General features: G+C 41.0%; 1 protein-coding gene across 1 annotated transcript in view; it reads right to left on the bottom strand.

Annotated features, from left to right (window-relative positions):
- Positions 1 to 11,936, bottom strand: part of rpn2 (ribophorin II) — a 38,046-nt gene extending 26,110 nt beyond the window's left edge. The window contains exons 1-6 of the mRNA XM_084316074.1: positions 11,876 to 11,936; positions 11,170 to 11,357; positions 10,877 to 10,972; positions 9,480 to 9,655; positions 529 to 604; positions 228 to 362 (exon numbers count right to left, since the gene is read on the bottom strand). Of these exons, the coding sequence (XP_084172200.1) occupies positions 228 to 362; positions 529 to 604; positions 9,480 to 9,655; positions 10,877 to 10,972; positions 11,170 to 11,357; positions 11,876 to 11,888 (684 nt within the window). The 5' untranslated portion in view covers positions 11,889 to 11,936. The remainder of the gene's footprint in view (positions 1 to 227; positions 363 to 528; positions 605 to 9,479; positions 9,656 to 10,876; positions 10,973 to 11,169; positions 11,358 to 11,875) is intronic.
- Between the last annotated feature and the right edge of the window lie 7,543 nt (positions 11,937 to 19,479).

A 19,479-nucleotide genomic window follows, 5' to 3' on the forward strand; every position in this document is an offset into this window, starting at 1 on the left:
TTATACGACCTCAGGTGATCACTGTCTGCCCAGAGTCATGTCATAGGCTGCCATTGACAGACTAGAGTTCCAGTGCAACAGGCAAATGGTTGTGTGCGATGTCATTCAGAACACAGATTCATCTTATGATGATATGATTGACTTTAGTGTGGAATACTTATCCTAGCCTTGGCGAGATGAGCCAGACAGACCTGGAATGCGTCAAGTGTCATACTAAAAGATAATACCTCCTTAAGAGGGGGTTCCATATCCACATGGTCCGACAGCGAATAGGCAGCAGTCACAAACAAGGCTGTTGCCTCGAGTCCCTCTTCAAACTGGAGGTAGACGCCACCCAAGTCATCCAAACGAGCGGTCAGATCCTAAGGAGGGGAATTCAAACATATGAAACGCATACATTCCCACCTCCGTTTAGAACAGTGGTGTATATACACCTTCTGTAAACTAGGCAATAATAAATATACATATGATGGTACTACAGTTGGATGGAGCCACAGTGTCACCTGGTGGAGCTGTAGAAGAACTCACCTCAATCTCCTCCAGGATTCGCCCAAGCTCTGTCTGCTGGGAGAGGCGGGCAGCTGTCTGGAGAGCCATAGTAATACTGTCCCCAAAAAGCAGAAGAATGTATTCCTTAAACATCTGAATAAACTTTTTCTGAACAAACTGGCAATAATGATGTGAAACGTGCTGACATTGCATGACATCCTAGGGATAGACATTTGGGCTAGACTGATTTGGCAATACAGATTTTGATATTTGGGAACTTAAATTTAAATTGTATTCAATATCTCTGCCTTTATACTTTTATTAATTAAACAGACAATATGAAAAATGACATTTCCTTTCAAATATTGCATACAATTTCTGTCTCACACAAACAAATAGCCGTATTCTAAAAGATAAAAACAATGTCATGTTTTTAGAGATGCACCCGATCGATGGGACCGTTTTCAACTTGATTGGCCATGACTGGTGACCAGTCGCACAGACGTCACAGCCACACACACACGTCATCAGCGTGGAAGTTCTTTACATGTGGTCTTCCGCCACATGCTGGTGTGGAGTTATTTAATCTCATGCAGGCGCAGAAACGTACAAGCCCAAGTACAGGCGACGGGAGACGAGCCCCAAGTACAGGCGACGGGAGACTATAGGAGTCACCTTTTGTCTGTGGTAGTTCTTTCAGGGTTCCCACAGACATTGCAAAATTTAATTCAAGGACTTTCAAGTACTTTCCCAAGCGCTATTTATCATTTTAAAAGGGAATTTGAAAAGATACAATTGCTGTTTTTTATAGGGGAAAGATCTGATCCAATATTTATGGCTTAAAGGTCCTGTGTTTTGCTATTCCTTTCACTATTTGGGCAATGTTACACAATTCCTGTGAGTCTATTGAACACATCTGTAAGGTTTTTTTTTCCAAAAAAAATTCATTGTTTTGTATTTCTAATCAAGTACTCTAAGGGCTTGTGTCCATAGCAGAGTTTTTGGGAGGAGCGCTCCCAGCGCATAAAGTTAAAACTAGTTCAACTTGGGAGCTCCAGTAGCTCACCGCGTATCTCGGCGCTATTTCGGCGTCGGGGACAACCGTGCGCGTCACGGATCTGGGGTACACGAGTTCGACTCCCGGACTCGCCGTATTTTCTCAGTGTCTTCCCCTGATCTATATCCCATAAGCGCTTTGAGTGACAGTCACCCACAGTCTGCACTGGCAGACAGAGAGAGACAGAGAGATTGAGGGGGATACGAATTAATTTCGCCGCGGGGGGGCATAATCCAACAGGACAATGTATTAGTAACTTGTTTCAAATGACAATATATACCCCTGTGAATATTATTGCATGGATCGGAGCATGCGCAATGATATTCTGCAGCAGGTTGACAGTGATATGAGAGTGCTCCCGACTGCGTGTGTGTGTTTCCCCGCGCACGGTCGGGAGTGTGTGGGGTTCTCCGTGTCACTCTCGCTCTTTCTCTGCTCTCTCTGTCGGCACCCGTGCCACGTCAACCCGTTTGAGGAAGTGTCAGTATTTCCACTCGCTCTGTTGTTGAGCGAATGGTTGAGTGTGCTACAACCATAGAGGGGCCGTTAGTTCTACAACCATAGAGGGGGCGTTAGTTATGCAGATGAGAATTCTTGGACGTCACAGGTACGCGAAATTCAGAATAGCTTAGTTCAGTGAGGGAGGATCTCGTGAACTCGAGACTGGACTGATGAGCCAAAATGAGAATTAGAGACACAGACTCCATTGATACAACCCCACATTGCTAGAAAACAATGCTAAACACTGGAAAAGGCCATTTATAAGACATGGGACCTTTAACACTTTTGAGTGCCAACCGACGAGAAATCTCATTTTTAATCGTTATTTTTTTTATTATCGATTTCCATTCATTTTTCATCAATCTAGCCTCACGTTACCAGTGGGGATCTGTCCGAGGTCGAACAGGGAAAATACCTCCCCCTATCGTCTCTCCGGATGGTATTGCACCCCATTGGATTGGACTGAATGAAATTGATGGGAAAAAAAAGAGTCCGGATTCCACATTTTACTTGTCAGGCATGTAATCCGAGCCGATCCCATTCATTGCCCACCATCAGAACAGCGTGGAATATGTATTTCGACCACCCAGCGTTGGATCAATAAACGCGATCGATATTTGGAATGGCGATCAGGAATTGGAATAATCTTTTTGGAGAACATCTGATCTGAGGTAAGGAATCTATTTTACCAGTCTTGGGATAATCAGAGCTGTTTTCACCTATATATCAACGTGTCCCATATGTGTGTGTGTGGCTGTGAGTGTGTGTGTGCTGATCAGGAAATAAGAATGATAATCGATTTTTCAGCCTGCTTCTATAGCGTGCATAAGTACACATATACTATTGATAATCTAGCATTTATTTGAAAACGATTCATAAATAGGCCGAAAGATGACAACGTGTTTTGTGTATTACAGTAAAGCGCGATTCCTGCAGAATCTTATTTTTTTCTGAAAGTATCAAAAAAAAAAAAAAAAAAACCTCATTGATAAGCGACGGGCTTATTAGACACATAGCCATAATTTAAGATATAGTTTATGCGTTCGCAAATATGATCGCCGTCCATTGACTACAGCGTTGGCACTCAAGCGCCTATTTCTGGCACGGAAAGTGTTAAAACTAGAGCTGGGCCGTTAACGGCGTTAACGTGCTGCGTTTTACTAGTATCGCGCGATAATATAATTAACGCATTAATCTATAATAAAAAAAAAAAAAAATTTACCCAGGGTAGGTTCGCTGAGCACAGATGCTCTTTTTCAGGAACGCCCTGCTTCACATTCACACAGTTCCATTCACACCTGGGAGCTGCCCAGTACAACCACAGTTGACACCATTGGCCACTGAGCAACTCCACTGGAGCAGTTGATTCAAGCCATGTCACATAGTTTGAAATGATTCTTTCTGTTTTGCTCCTGAGAGTGCTAGATACTGTACTGTACTGGTAATATTATTTATTTGTGTTAACTTATGAATAAAACAACATTATTTTGATATTTCATTACCAATTATCATAGCAAAACAGCTTTTTCAAACAGTCTGTAATGCATTTTGGAAACGGGAGATGGGCTCATGGTGTAATGGGCCACCTGGCCTGAGAAACATGAGGAAAGAAAAAGTAAGGACTTACTTCTGGTAATTATTTGGGTAGAACACACATATTTTGAATTTTTTTTGAGCCATTTTAATCTAGATTAAATCCAGGATTGCAGATAGATTAATCTAGATTAAAAAAATTAATCTATGCCCACCTCTAGTTAAAACCAATTTCCGACTTTTATCCAATTTGTATCATGGATGAACAAAACTATCAATGCGAATGGTTGATTTGAATTTCAAGGACTTTTTAAGAACCTTGTTAAAAAATTGGCTGTTTAACCCTTTCTGCGCCAAACCCGAGAAAAGTCACCTACGCTTTGAACTGGAATAGTTTAGTGTGTGGACACTTTTTTATTTTATTTTTTCGTCTGCAATAACTCCCATTCAGAGGACAGAGCGATTGCTCTGAGATTTTAACGCCTCAAACCTTTTTCCCATATACACGAGTAATCGCGATGGGATCACTAGGGATTATTCTTTTTAGAGTACCTTCTGGCTACCTTCTGATTATATTGTGATGATGCAATGTAGGCCTATAGGCTATTGGTACTATATGAAGGTAGACTACTAATTTGCTTTGCTTTTATGGGATAGCTGATAAGCTAATTATGGAGATGCCAATTGGGATGCATGTGGGGAAACGGGCATCAGGTGTTAAAATGGGCTGGCCGTCACACAGCCAGTGTTCTAAAAATGTTTAGTATGTGGTGACATGGTTTTTTGACCATTGCAGAGCAGCCTGTTTTGATTGATTCTACACTATGATTTCTCCGTCAAATGGTAAGACAAGCCTTTCCTAAATTTCATTGTGGGGATTATTAGAATCCGAAGATCTGAAAGGAAAATAAATGTCAAATGTAAAGTCCGATCTCCCGAGTGCCGATATTTAAGCGCGTCAACCAAGTGCATACCAGTAGAACCAGAAGGCGCATTTACGTTGAACAAAGATTGCACCTTTAATAAGGTATATTCTATGTCTATTTTACCGAACCTGAAACATGTTTTTGTAGCGATCACAGAGTCGTATTTTACCAGACCTAAACCATGCTTTTGGTAACGATCAGAGTTTTGAGTTAGACGTGTCGACTCTACCTTCTTCAGCGGAATCAACTCCCTACTCAAACCTACAATATGGATCAAATAAGCTGGTCATTTGCAGCGATCTATCGCATATTTTCTTCAAGGAAGCAGGATTCGGCTGATCCGATATGCCCACTTGGAACATTTCAATCAGGATTTTCTATTGACAGCTGGGGGAAAGGGAACGCGATCTGCCTCTTTCCTCTGGAGATTGAAGACGTAGAGGACATCTATATCCTCGTGTTCATGCTGATCGGCTTGGGAGCGATCGTCATCCGAGTCTGGTTTTGTTTAAAAATAATTCGGAGAGATCCTTTGGCGGTGGCATTAGCCAGGATTGAAGTCTCCCACATTGAACTGTTTAAGAGACTCGCTGTGTATCATTCGGACGAGCAATCGAGATCAAAGGTCATGCTGGGGTAGGGCTGGGCGATATGGCCAAAAACGTTATCGCGATAAAATTATAAAATTATTTTCATATAACTCGATATCGATAATTATCGTCGATATAATGTCTGTCAAGTTTAATTAACTTCTTATGCCCGGCGCCGATGGACGGGCTATTAATACTTGTTTTTCTGCTGCGAATGTCTCGAGTTGATGTCGTCATCAGTCCGCGCACGTTAGCAGTTAGCCAGAGCGAGCAGTGTATCCCATGACAATGTACTAAATATCCCTAAAATACTCTGTTCTGCCCCAATACATTGCAACGACGTCCACCGTATACCACACACTACTATAACCGTGGCATCAGAATTCACGCCACACACATACTCGGCACGTAAATATATAAAATAGCGCCGTGCAAGCTAATTATCCTAGCCAGCCAAACTATAAAATTGCGCCGTGCAAGCTAATTATCCTAGCCAGCCATATTTCCAATGTACTAAATATCCCTAAAATACTCTGTTCCGCCCCAATACATTGCAACGACGTCCACCGTATACCACACACTACTATAACCGTGGCATCAGAATTCACGCCACACACATACTCGGCACGTAAATATATAAAATAGCGCCGTGCAAGCTAATTATCCTAGCCAGCCAAACTATACAATTGCGCCGTGCAAGCTAATTATCCTAGCCAGCCATGTTTCCAATGTACTAAATAGGGATGCACGATAATTTTATCGGGCCGATATCAGCAATTATGACGTCATCCCGATAAACCCGATAACATTATTAATAGCTCCGATAATATAATATATTTTTTGGTAAAAAAAAATGCGGTGTGGGTGAATTGGAATGAAGTGCATTTGTTTTGACTGTAGGCTCCTTCCGTTTTGTCAGTACTGTGGTGCAACTGATAGCGTGTGGTTTAGGAACAGGACGTTTTACACAAATCCAGCGCTCCCTTTCTTGGCTGTGACACGTAGCCACGCAAGTTTCTGGAAGCAGCGCGGACGTTAACAACAAAGATGGCCGCGTCGGTACTCGGAATTTCAGAGGAAAAAGTTCACTTGCTATTTGTAATAAATGCAATGCAGAAGTTCCACAAGGAGGGAAAAGGGCAACAACTTGTAATACATCCAGCCTGACAGGTCATCTGCGGCATCACCACCGCTACGATGGTGTGTTATTGTGTTAACTTAGAAGCCTACGACGACGCGAGGAGCTAAGCAAAGCTAGCCCCTTTCATGGCTGTGATGCAACCCTTGGTTGAATACGCAGTCACTTATTGCTCCGTAGTAGCCAGGTTAATTTGCACCACCAAGGACTGCTTAAAAGCTAGCGGCTTGAGCCCTTGGGTCATTTCTGTCAAACTTCTTTAATTTAGCAAACGACTCGTCAATAGGTACAAGCGTGCTCGCGCCGTCGACGTGGGCTTTTAACACCGTGGCGGTGGTGATGTTGCAGGTGACTTGTTGTTGTGGTGGTGATGTGAGGTGGTGATGTGTCCACTCAAAGCCTTTTTTTCAAGGCTCCGCTTTGAAAAAAGAACAAAAAACTTCAAGCGTCTTAGGTTGGATGTATTATAAGTTGTTGACGGATTGTGAATTTTCATTTGGAAAAATAAATATGGTCACTTTATCAGTCAAAACTGTTGTCTTGGCTTTTGTTTCTGTTGTCTGGTTAGGTCACATTTAAGTTGGTGTTAAGTTATTGTCCTGGAAAGTCTTTTTATGTATTATTATTGTATTGTGATATGTTTTGTTTCATGTTGAAAAAAAAATTGTGATAAAAAAAATATACATACATTAAAAAAAAATTATAATACAATAAATATCGGTTATCGATATCGGTTATCGGCTTGAGGAGCATAAAGTTATCGGTGTCAAAAAAGCAATATCGTGCATCCCTAGTACTAAATATCCCTAAAATACTCCGTTTCGCCCCAATACATTGCAATGACGTCCACCGTATACCACACACTACTATAACTGTGGCATCAGAATTCACGCCACACACATACTCGGCACGTAAATATATAAAATAGCGCCGTGCAAGCTAATTATCCTAGCCAGCCTTGAGTCCTACCTCTCTACCCAGAGGTGCAGCGCGGGTCTCCTTCGCTCTCGGCCATCTCCTTCACTGATTGGTTGTTGGATATATCCAAGCTTGGAAAATCGATATATCGAAACTTTGCGACCACGTTTCATGTTTATTTCGAGGAAATAATTTATCGCGATAGTTACCGTTATCGTTTTATCGCCCAGCCCTATGCTGGGGATCGCGCAAGAGATTAAGAGCGTGACAAATCTTGTTTAAATCAAATTGGGGCATTCTGGAAGCGCTGCCTGCTGCCCCCCCCCCCCCCCCCCCCCTCTCAGCCAAAACAACTCTGCTGGAGAGAGTGGAATCCACAAGGTCAAGTCTGGAGTCAAAGGAGATAAGGTCTGGTATGCGGCATCCCATCCCCAGCCCTCACTGAACTGGTTAGTCAGTGATGGACTATGAACAATGCCTGTCAAATGAGCCATACTATTGTCTCCATAGCTATAATATAGAACACACGATGGGTCTGCAAACATCGCTAAAATGGTCAATAACGCTGAGTAAAACATTGAGTAAAGTAAAACATAACATTGAGTAAAGATGGGAAAAGAGTGTGGCGCTCAATGAGTTAAGGAATTCCAGGCCTGGACTTTTTTTTATCAAGCACTTTAACTCTAATTGCCAAACCCGAGATAAGTATGGTTAACAATCGGATTGAGAAGCGTCAAGTGCTCCCAATGCATGTGTGGTGGATTATGTTGGCGACATGATCGACACCAATACTGGGACTCGCGATCAGATAATTGGAATATTCTTTTTGGGGTACATCCTGGTTAAGGTAAGGGCTATATGATATCAATCCTGCGTTGATCCAACAGAGGTTGATTCACCTCGATCTAGTGATGCACAATATATCGGCCGCCGATATAATATCGGCCGATATGGCAGTTTTTTTACACATCGGTATCGGTCCGATATCAAGATAGGGCCGATAATTAAAAAAACATAAAAATAAAAGAATCATTTTTATTTATTTTTTTTTTTTTTTTTACTTGTTTTGGCCTTAAATTGTTTCAAAATATCAGTAATTTCTGAAAATAAGTTACAAAAGTAACGGCTGAGTGGCGCAGTGGGAAAGGCGCTCGCCACTAACGCAGGAGATGCTGGTATCGAGCCGTCATACTAACACAATTGGCAGCGTGAGCCTCCCACGCGTTACTCCTCGCCACTGAGAGTTCGAGCTGCTGCTGTGAAAAGATGAGACAGGCTGCCTCCTCGTGTACCGGAGGGGACACGTGATGCAAGGCTTCCATCCTCACTACAGCCGACCAGTGGGAGGCATAGTCTAGCAACGTTCAAGACAGGGGAGGGAAGAATTGGAAATACGAAATTGGGATGAGAGGAAAAATAGAAAATGGGGAGAAAAAGTGGATAAAAAAAAAAGCGTTTTGGAAAATAGCTCTTTATTTTATTATCATAAAAAAGTGTTTTCTATACAGAGATATCGACATCGGTAAATATCGGTATCGGCCAGAACAGCAATATTAATATCGGTTATCGGCCACAATTTTGAAATCGGTGCATCACTACCTCGATCGCAACGAGTGTGTGTAACGTTACTCTACAACGTATGCCGTTGGGGAGGATCAAAACATTCAAAAACGGGAATAGTAGCGTGTACAGGCAAGAAACAGTGATGTTTATAGTAGAATTGACGTATAAGGCTATTTACTCAGCCTTTCGGGAATTACCCCAGACCACGCTATAACTATACTTATATTCACCACGGTATAACACTGGAACGTATGGATGAAAGAATTATTTATTTTTCACATATTGTAGGATAGATAGGTGATGTCAAATGGGCCATAATATTGTATCCATAGCTATAATATAGAATATAGTTTTATAGCGCTACAAACAAGGTGACGCACTCCTATCTTTTAAAGCGTGGCATTGCTACGACGGGCCCCGTCTAATAGCTGGCAGTCAATGAGTTAAGGACCTTGTGCAAACCCTGTTCTTTGATTTTGGATTGGTGTGTTCCGACCTTCAAGTAATTATTAACAATTAAAAAAGATAACACTGTTAAAAAAAAATCAACACGCCACAAGACAAGGCTCTTATTTGCTACCATTGTGAAGAATTTCATCTGGGCTTTATTGGCGGCACCTTTGCCGTTATATCTGTAAACGGATAATATCTGCCGATAAAATCGACTGTCCGATATATCTATTCGGGTTAGACAGATATATCGGACAGACGATATTATGGGCTGCAGGGTACAGGCTGCAGGGTACAGCCAGCAGGGTACTTACGCCATAACGTTGTCCTCCTTGTTGATGCGAGCTGTAAGGGCAGCAACAACCTCCTGAGAGGCCAGAGGAAGCCCCAGGGAGCTGAGAGCACCCACAGCCCGGTGGATCTGAGTCACGGTGGAGTCCTCGCTGACTGCCGCAAGGAGGATGTCGCGAGTCTCGTTGGACACAGGGATCTAAGGGATTTTTTTAAATAAATGTTATGAATATTGCCAGATGAGCCATGGTCAAAAAGCACCTAGTGACAACTGTACAGGCTGTGTGTGCAGCACCTCCAGATCCCTCAGCCTGAAACGGACTGTTTTGGCTCCCGTCTCTTTAAGGTCCCCACTACCTTTTGATTGGCCGACCTCTTAGAGCGTGTGTTGGAAATGTGACGCAGGGAAGTCCAGAAAAGGCTGGACTACAAAACGAGGCATTTCAGGCAGTTCAGGAGCAGTGTTTTCTGTCAGGGACTAACTCTTTGGAGTAGACTTCAGGCTTTGTAACTCTGCATGACTTTCTACATGCACCTCCAGCTATATAACACCCTAAAGGAAAGAGAAAACCCCAAAAAGCACAATATGACCTCTTTAACTAATTTTGTGTTTGCAGGTACAGTATATATGTGTGTTTTAGCAGATCTCAGCTTAACTTACTAAATGCCATTCACATTGCAACTCAGCCTGAAAATGGGCTAGGCATACCTTATGAATATCACAAAGCCATTTTACTTTTGCCAACAGCCTGGCACATCAAACGAGTTGAGTGCAATCGTTATTAACTCCAGGTTGATCCGTGAATTTGAATAGCTAGAGTAATAAAATAATGCCAGCATTAGCAAACGTAAAGGCGTAGTGGTTTTCAGAAGAGTGAAATGACCTGTGCCTAGCGATTTTCAAGTGTCACGGAGAACATCCCTTTTAAACACCAGTGGCAGTGTGAAAAGTGGGCTGAAATCTACCAAAACATACACTTTATATACATATGCACACAAAATTTCTTAAAGACAGGGTCTACCGCAGGTAATGGCGAGAAGTCCAAATTGGTATGGTCCTTTATAGATCACATTCCGGTAGATTTTAAAAGTGTAAAACAATTCTATATTGATTAACAAATTGTATAATGTGATTTTTCCATAAAATTATTCAACCAACTACTTAAAATGGCTTAGCACCATCTCTACACCTTTACCCTCATTGGGAATGCAAGGGTCTATGAATATGCTTTCTTGAAAGCTCTGCTTTCTATGTACGCTGAAGCTAAAAGGTGTCAAGTTACCACATACATATTGGACAATAATCGGTTGGGACCATTTGCGACATCACACATGCATCTCCAATTTTAGGGATGTACAGAGAAGCGCTCCCTCTCCATTTTTCAGTGGAGGGGATCTTTAAGGTGAAACAGTTTTATACCTCACATCCTGACAGGGCTTGACTGGCCTCGGCAGCAAAAAAGAGAGAATCAACACTTGTGGAATCTAGCTGCGATTTCAGGAATTGGCACGCTTCCTGTAAACACACACAGACAAACATCTCAAATTAAGGTATGAAGACAATGATCACTATTAGATTAACAATGAAAACAGCAAAAAGATACCATGACAAATGTAACAAAATCAAGCTTTGTCAAGAGACATTCTAATCAATGTGCATCTTCAACTTAGACCACAGATAAACATCAACAATCAGTAAGTGAATTCTCTCACAGATGGATCAGCGACAGTAGCTCCAAGCTTGGTCAGACCGACGACAGAATAGTATGCCGACTCCAGGTCTGTGGGGGGTTGATTCAGAAGGCTCTGAAGCCTCGCCACATCCGAGGGGGAGAGGTAGTGAGATGGTGCGAGAGCCCGGGCTCCGAGAGCCAGGCTGAGGAGGAAATAGCCGAGCAAACCTGTGGACAGAAGATTAGATTATATTAAAAATGTATTGACATCGATCATACAGCACAAGCACGTCATTATAACGAAAAGAAGTTTGGCATCCAATCAGAATGCAAAATGTAACCGTAAAGTGCAACAGCAATATGCAACGTACGGGTGAGTAAACTGGATATAGAATATATAAATTAGTACTACTGAGTAATAGTGTAAATCATCAGATGTACGTACAAAGTTGTACTGTATTACCCATGTACAGTGATACACGATACATTGAGATACCAGCAAACTGCTTATAGAAAACAAACATTCATCATTGACAGTTTGTACTCATTATCGCAGGCTTCGCTAACGTTAGCTAACGTGAACTAGACTATGATGACACTGCACGCGCCGTGCAGCGTTTTTTTTTGTACAAAAAGTCTCTACTGGACATAGCTATTTAATTATATTATCTATTCAAAATCGGAAACCTGGATAAATAATCATATATCTAACATTATTCTCAATGTTAACGAAATAATGTACTCACTAGAATGGGCCATGTCTTGCAGTCTAATGCAGCGTCACCAAAAACCGGCGATTGTTTCCGGTATTTCTCTGTCCTATCAGGATTGGCCAGCAGCATTCAAACATCCGGGCTTCTTCTTCTTCTTCTTCTTTTTTTTTTCGGTAACCTAGTCACGTTGTCATGTTGCAGCCCAGTGGCGTCGTTAGCCGTGGGCTTCCGGGGCTTTAGCCCCGGATGTTTTTCTCCTAGCCCAGGATCTAAAAAAAAAAAAATTTTTTTTTTTTTTTTTTTTTTTTTTTGTAATGTCAGCATCCCCATTGTCTGTGCTGAATGTTTGTTAGTGTTTGGTATTTTTTGTTGGTTTTTAGGACTTTTAAACATCCATTTTTATTAAGTAGTTTTCATTTGATCCTATAATTTTTTCATTCACCGATTTGTGGACTTTTTTTTTAGTGTCCTGAAAGGCGCCTTATAAATCAAATGCATTATTATTATTATTATTATTATTATTATTATTATTATTATTATTATTATTATTATTATTATTATTATTATTATTATTATTATTATTATTATCCAGGAGGGAAAAGACACTTTGGATAGTAGGGACTGCATCTCTGCCTGTCCTGACCAGGAAACACTTTGCAACTGTGATCTCCTCTGGCAATAGTTGGATATTGTAATGTGTGGCGAGGGGTTGCAGCAATTCCACTGAGAGAAACTGGTCTGAGGCTGGATAACATGCCTGTATGCCTCTCATAAGTTGTTATCCAACTCATGAGAACCTGCTCTCAAGCTCTTGCAGCATTCTGTCGACGACTGGATATAACAGTCTCTGTCTCAGCTGATCTCCTGAGCTCAGGTCTGAGCTTGTGCCACAAGATGACTCAACTACATACTCGTCCATCCTTTTCTGCTTCCTCCTTTGGCTGGTAGTATGTTCCTCAATCCAAAGGGCATTACATATGGCCTTTGTCCTGTCATACATGTCCACTGCCATCTCTGAGGTGCGATAACCTTTGAGTGTGTCCTGCACTGTGCTTTTAAATAGTACAGATATTGAAGATGTGCACTTTAACGCAGCAGCACCTGGAGCCATCCATACCCATGTCCAGTGTCCTATAATAAGCTTTAATCGAACCCTGGTTAATTTCCTTGGATAGTCCGGTTGGTTTGGGGTGGTGTGAAAGCTCATTCACTCTTGCAAGTGAACCCTGCTGCGGTTCATTTGAGATGTGAATGCAAAGCGGACCAAAGGCAGGAAAAGACCCAAAAATCTAATTTTTTTTTTATGAGAAGACTGAAACATATGCATATAATGAAACACACAATACAGTTTTTTTTCGATTGCCTAAGCATGATTTTGAAAACGGGGCCCGGTGTTTCAAAACACACAATTAGCACAACCACACACACAATTATCAGAACACCTCAGATCCTTTGCTAAATTAAACACTTGTCAAAACCATACACTAATTTATAAAAACTACATTTTGTTACCATATGAAACACACGTTTCATATGAATGAATTCTGTTTGAACCAGTTACACACACTGCTGTGCTTAACCTAAAACACATTTAGCAATTCTACTTCTCAGTGATTAGAGTACTGCAGAGAATGTGCAAATATACAATAAATTCACCAAACACTACACAAGACCAATGCTGTAGAGTGACTGATGAAAATATAATTTATTTATCTACATATACCCAAATCAATGATGCAGACTGATGAAAAAATAAAATGTTCTCTCCATATACCCAAATCAATGATGCAGACTGATGAAAATATAAGTTTTCTCTCCATATAACCAAATCAGTCAACATTTCAACATGGAGAATCACAACAATACATGTCCCTGTATGTGCATAACACTGTAAGCTCAGCAAATATCAGACAAACATAAAATACTGTATCCAGTACAGGTTAAAATTACAGTAAAACAAAACAAAATTGAAAACATTTAAACAGAAAATACTAGACATTATCTCTTTGCCTAGCTGGATCTGGCAAGATAATTTTTTGTTGTGATTCTCCATGTTGACTGATTTGGGAAAATGGGAGAACATTTATATTTTCATCAGTCTGCATCATTGGTTGTCTTGTGTAGTGTTTGGTGAATGTATTGTATATTTTCACGTTCTCTGTGTACAGTACTTCACTCTCCTTCCATTTTGGTTGAAGACAGGTGAACTCACCTGCTGCATTTTTATAGTGCTTAAACCTGATTGGTGTATCTACAATTAAGCAATGGTGTGTTTGTGCATCTGATTGCTGTGTTTAACCAATTGGCTCATATGTGTGGTAATTTGACATTCTGTGTCTAATGTAATGCAAGTGTGTTTAGTGTTTTGCAAATCACTGTGTGTATTGTTTTGCAAAAAGTGTGAGGCTGACATTGTAGGGGTGCAAATCTGGGCCTATATTTTGCTCCTTGAGTGTAAGGTTTTGTTAATTGTGTAATACTTTTGATTTGAGTGTTTATGCAATTGAAGAAAACTGTAAAGACTAGAGATGAACTGTTTATTTCTTTTGTACATAGGCTGTGCATATGTTTGTTTGTTTGTTTGTTTATTTGCTTATGTGTATGATTCTTAACTGTGTTTTTATTTTGTTATTGGTGTATATGTGTGTATGTATGTACAGTATATGTATATTATATATATATATATATATATATATATATATATATATATATATATATATATATATATATATATATATATATATATATATATATATATATATATATATATATATATATATATATATATGTATATATATGTGTATATATGTATATTTGTACTCCTGTTGGGGCTTCTTGGACCAGATCAATGTTTTATCTGGCTAAATAAAGGTTAAATAAATAAATAAATAAGAAACTGATGATTTGGTCCTGTTAACTTTGAATTTTCTATGGGGACTGCCCAGATCCCTCTCATGGACCTGGACCTCACTTTGAGAACCTCTAATGATTCTAGTTATTCAGTATTCATCTCTAATTACTCAAAAATTGCGTATTTCTGTGTTTAGAAAAAAAACACCCCCCCGGGCTGAAGCCCCCAATGTTTTCTAACCCTAAAAACGCCCCTGTTGCAGCCTCTCGCCCCCCGTCCTACGCCAACTACACTGGCTTCCCATTAACACTGCATAGATTTTATGATGAATTGAAAATGGGGGACCCTGATGTAAACAAGACGAAAGTCTTTCTCTGGTCTGCATCCCCTTAACAATTGTATGTATTGAGCTGTACTGTACTGTACCCATTCTGCAATCTGTTAATACAATTTTCAATCAATCATAGACTACAAGATCCTCCTCCATACATTTAAGGCCATCCACAACCTCGCCCCTCCATACCTGTCCGACCTCCTCCACATCAACATTCCCACCCGGTCCCTCAGGTCTGCCTCCTCCATCAACCTGACCGTCCCCCCAGCCCGTCTGTCCACCATGGGGTCAAGAGCCTTCAGCTGCTCTGCCCCCCGCCGTTAAATGTATTGTGATTGTTAATGAACTGTTTTTAAATTGTTGTACGGCGACCTTGAGTGTCCTGAAAGGCGCCGTATAAATAAAATGTATTATTATATAGTATATACTAACATGTCAAGTCATTGGTATGGGGAAGTCATTCTATAGAAACGCCCACTTTTCTGTCCCCAGCCTTTGCAGAGAGCATACACTTTAAACAGACTTTGTAGTCACATTTAATTTATATATTTGAATAATGTTAAATGTTCTTTGAACAATTATACCTATTTGAGCCAAGAATTGGGCAATATTTGTTTTTAATCAATATGAAGTTCCAAGTACAAGAAAAGTGCTTGTCCCCATGGGGCATATTTTGAGTTTAAAAATATATTTCTCTACCATTTTAAATGCAATAATGTATACACCACTATCAAATTTATTTATACAAACTTGAGAGTGAAATTTGTGAAAACTAAATAAAATTCTGGTGTAAATAAAACAGACAACAGAGCCTAAATGAAACCAATGAAATAAGATAAGATATTCCTTTATTGATCCCCTTGGGGAAATTCAGGCATCATAGCAGGAGGGGGAAGGGGAGGTTTGATTGATTGATTGAAAACTTTATTAACAGATTGCAGAATGGGTACAGTACAGTACAGCTCAATACATACAATTGTTAAGGGGATGCAGACCAGAGAAAGACTTTCGTCTTGTTTACATCAGGGTCCCCCATTTTCAATTCATCGTAACATATATGACATACATGACATACAGATACTACAGTACTGCTACATCTATACATTTATGACATACCAGATTTGCAAATACAGTACTGTTTGTGATACAAAAAGAGTCCAGAAAAAAGAGTATATACATTTGACGTAGAAACTGTACATTGGATTGGGTAGGTGGGGGGGGGACTGTACATTGGAGGTGGTTGGGTAGGAGTGGGGGGGAGGTTGGGTAGGAGGGGTGGGGGGGGGGACACACTGTACAACTGTACAAACAAAACTGTACATTGGAATATTGACAAGACCATACTTGGTAATTTACTGTACATTGGAGGGGGTTGTGTTCAGACATTTACAGGGGCCAGTTTCGAGTTGCAGTCTCCCTTAGGTGTTTTTTGAGTGTTTTTGAAAGTGGGTAGTGATTCACATTCCTTTACAGCTTTGGGTAGGGCGTTCCACATTGATGTGGCATAATTGCGAAACGTGTTTAGTCCCTTGTTTGAGCCGAATCTGGGTTTAACATGATTTGTGGAGCTCCCTCTGGTGTTGTGATCGTGGTATTCACTGACCTTTGGGAAGTATTTTGACATGTACATGGGTACCTTGGTCGTGTAGTGTATCTTGTAGACCAGGCCCATTGCAAGTTGCTGTACTCTGTCGTCTACTCTAAGCCATCCTAGGTTGTCAAAGTGGGCAGGGGTGAGGTGGGTTCTAGGAGTAAGGTCAAGCAGCAGTCTGACCAGTTTGTTTTGAGATGTTTGTAAAGTGTTTTTAGCGCCTTTGGTACCATGAGGTGCAAGCATAGTCGTAGTACCCTTGAATGAGTGCTCCTGCCAGTCTTCAGGGTATTCTTGTTTACCACTGTGAGGAGATCCGGTACAAGAATCGAGTTCGTTGGTTGACTTTTTTTATTACATTGGATGCCATTTTGTCACAGGAAAGATTTGCCTCTAGGATGGAACCCAGGTAGGTAATATCTTCTTTCTTTGTGACAATATTGTCACCCACTGTAACTGAGAAGCCGTCGGTCTTGCTGAGTTTGTTATTTGAACCGAAGAGAATGGACTCTGTTTTGCCCATTACCAGCAAGCCATATGCAGAGTTTGCCTAGTTCTGAGCTGAGGGTTTTTTTCAACCTGTAACTTGTTCTTGTCAGAGACCAGCAGGGCTGAGTCGTCCGCAAACAGGAACAAGTTGCAGTCACAAGCTGACGACATGTCATTTGCATAAATTAGGAACAGTAGCGGACCTAGTATGCTTCCTTGTGGAACACCACAGCTTACTGTGAGGGGGGGGGGGATAGGGTACCGTTTACCTCCACCATCTGCTCTCTCCCCTCCAGGTAGGATTGCATCCAGCTCACTGATAGACTATCAAAACCAATTGCTTTTAGCTTGTCAATCAGAATGGTGTGATTGACAGTGTCGAAGGCCTTTTGTAGGTCCAGCATGACCATGCCGCAGTATTTGCCCGCGTCCACCTCTTGTTTGATGTGGTCGTTTAAATAGAGAAGGCATGTGTCAGTGGAGTGGGATGTTCTGAAGCCAGATTGGAATTCGTAGATTAGATTTTTTTCCGCAAGGTATTTTTCGACCTGTTCGTATACAATTTTTTCCATGACTTTCGAGATGGAGGTAAGGATAGAAACAGGGCGGTAGTTGCCTGGGTCTAATTTACTTTTACCTTTTTTGTGCAGAGGGGTCACTCTCGCAATTTTGAAGTCCTTGGGGACGTGTCCCTGTTTTATGGAGAGGTTTATTATGTGTGTGATGACTGGGGTGATGGCGGCTGCTGAGTCTCTGAGGAATTTGGAGGGGATGTTGTCATGGCCAGTGGCCTTGTTAGGTTGGAGGGCGCTCAGTTTTTTGAGTACCTCATCTGTTGTTACCATTTCCAGTTTGAAGTCGTCTTTGTGGACCCCTAGGTTCTTGTAGTATGCTACTATGTGTTCTACCCCATAATGCCCTGAGTTTGTTTACCAGTGTTGTGGCTATGTTTGTGAAGAAACTATTTAAGTAATTGGCTACATCCAGCTTTTCTGTGATGAGCGTGTTGTCCGTCTTTATGTTTGAGAATCTGGTTTTAAGTTTTTTACTGCAGCCTAGTTGGTTATTGAGTAATTTCCAAAGTTCACGTGGGAAAGTCTGTTAGGGAAAATATAATATAATATCGTTGTAAACAGTGACTCCTACAGTTCGGTCGGGGCGCCTGCACAGCAAGGGAAGTATCTAGGAGAGGTAGTGTGACCTTCCACACGTTACACTCTCCCAGTGAGAGTCTGCGCTGCCAGGTGAAAAGAAATGGTGGGCTGGGTACACATGTGTTGGAGGAAGCATGTGATAGTCTCCGCCCTCCCGGACTGACGGTAGGGGGTAGAGTGGCGTCTATACTTTCCGTAGCCGCATTTCTGGCAAGACGCTCTCTGATTGGCCGACGCCTGTTTCTACACTGGTTAAGGTTAGGCACTCTTTCGAAGTTGGTTAAGGTTAGAGTTTGTCTTAGAGCGTGACAGCAAGTTCTTTCGACGGTTAAGCTTAGGCACTCTTTCGAAGTTGGTTAAGGTTAGAGTTTGTCTTAGAGCATGGCGATAGAACGCCAGGTAGTTTGCAGGCTGTTCGACGCGGAAATGGGCAAAGACACAGCTTGTCACGCGATTGGGCAACAGTGGCCAATCAGAGAGCGTCTGCCAGAAATGCGGCTACGGAAAGTATAGACGCGGTAGAGTGCGCAACGACCAGGAAGGGGATTGGGAATTGGCATAACGACTAACATTGGGATGGGACAAAAACGAAAAAAAAAAAAAAAAAAACATTGTGCAAAATATTTACATCAGACATGTACAGACAAACAATAATTCTACATATTAGGTACAGGCAAGCATATGGGGTTAGAGCTGTAAACTACCAGGTGAAAAGTATTGTCTGTAATATGTTTCAAGATGTGGAAGAAAAAGACATTGCTAAATGAAATTAAAGTACTTTTCCAAGCACTATTTTTCATTTAAAAAGGATCAAATTCACTTTTAAATGCATTTCTTTATTGGAAAAATATCAATATTGATCCAATATTTATGGCTTAAAACCAATTTCCACCAATTAGCTACACTTTGTTCGAACCCTGTATATTAAAAAAAAAAAAAAAAAAAAAAAAAAAAAAATTGTTTACACTTGTCGTTCTATTGCTTGTTGGACATTCCAGACAGTCATCTATAGAATTGACATAACCTGTATGCACTAGTAACTCTACACTCATAGCCCATATACTCCCATGTGCCAGACAGCGTCCATTTAACCCTTTCACTACCACACTAGATGGTCTGTAGTGTGGTAAGTGAAAGGGTTAATCTTTTGTAGTGAAATGAGTCAGTTGGAAAATTTGAAGAATTCAGAAGACATTGATCAACAGCATTTATTTTCAT

This window comes from Notolepis coatsorum, assembly GCF_963971535.1.
Source record: "Notolepis coatsorum genome assembly, chromosome: 6".
NCBI lineage: Eukaryota > Metazoa > Chordata > Actinopteri > Aulopiformes > Paralepididae > Notolepis > Notolepis coatsorum.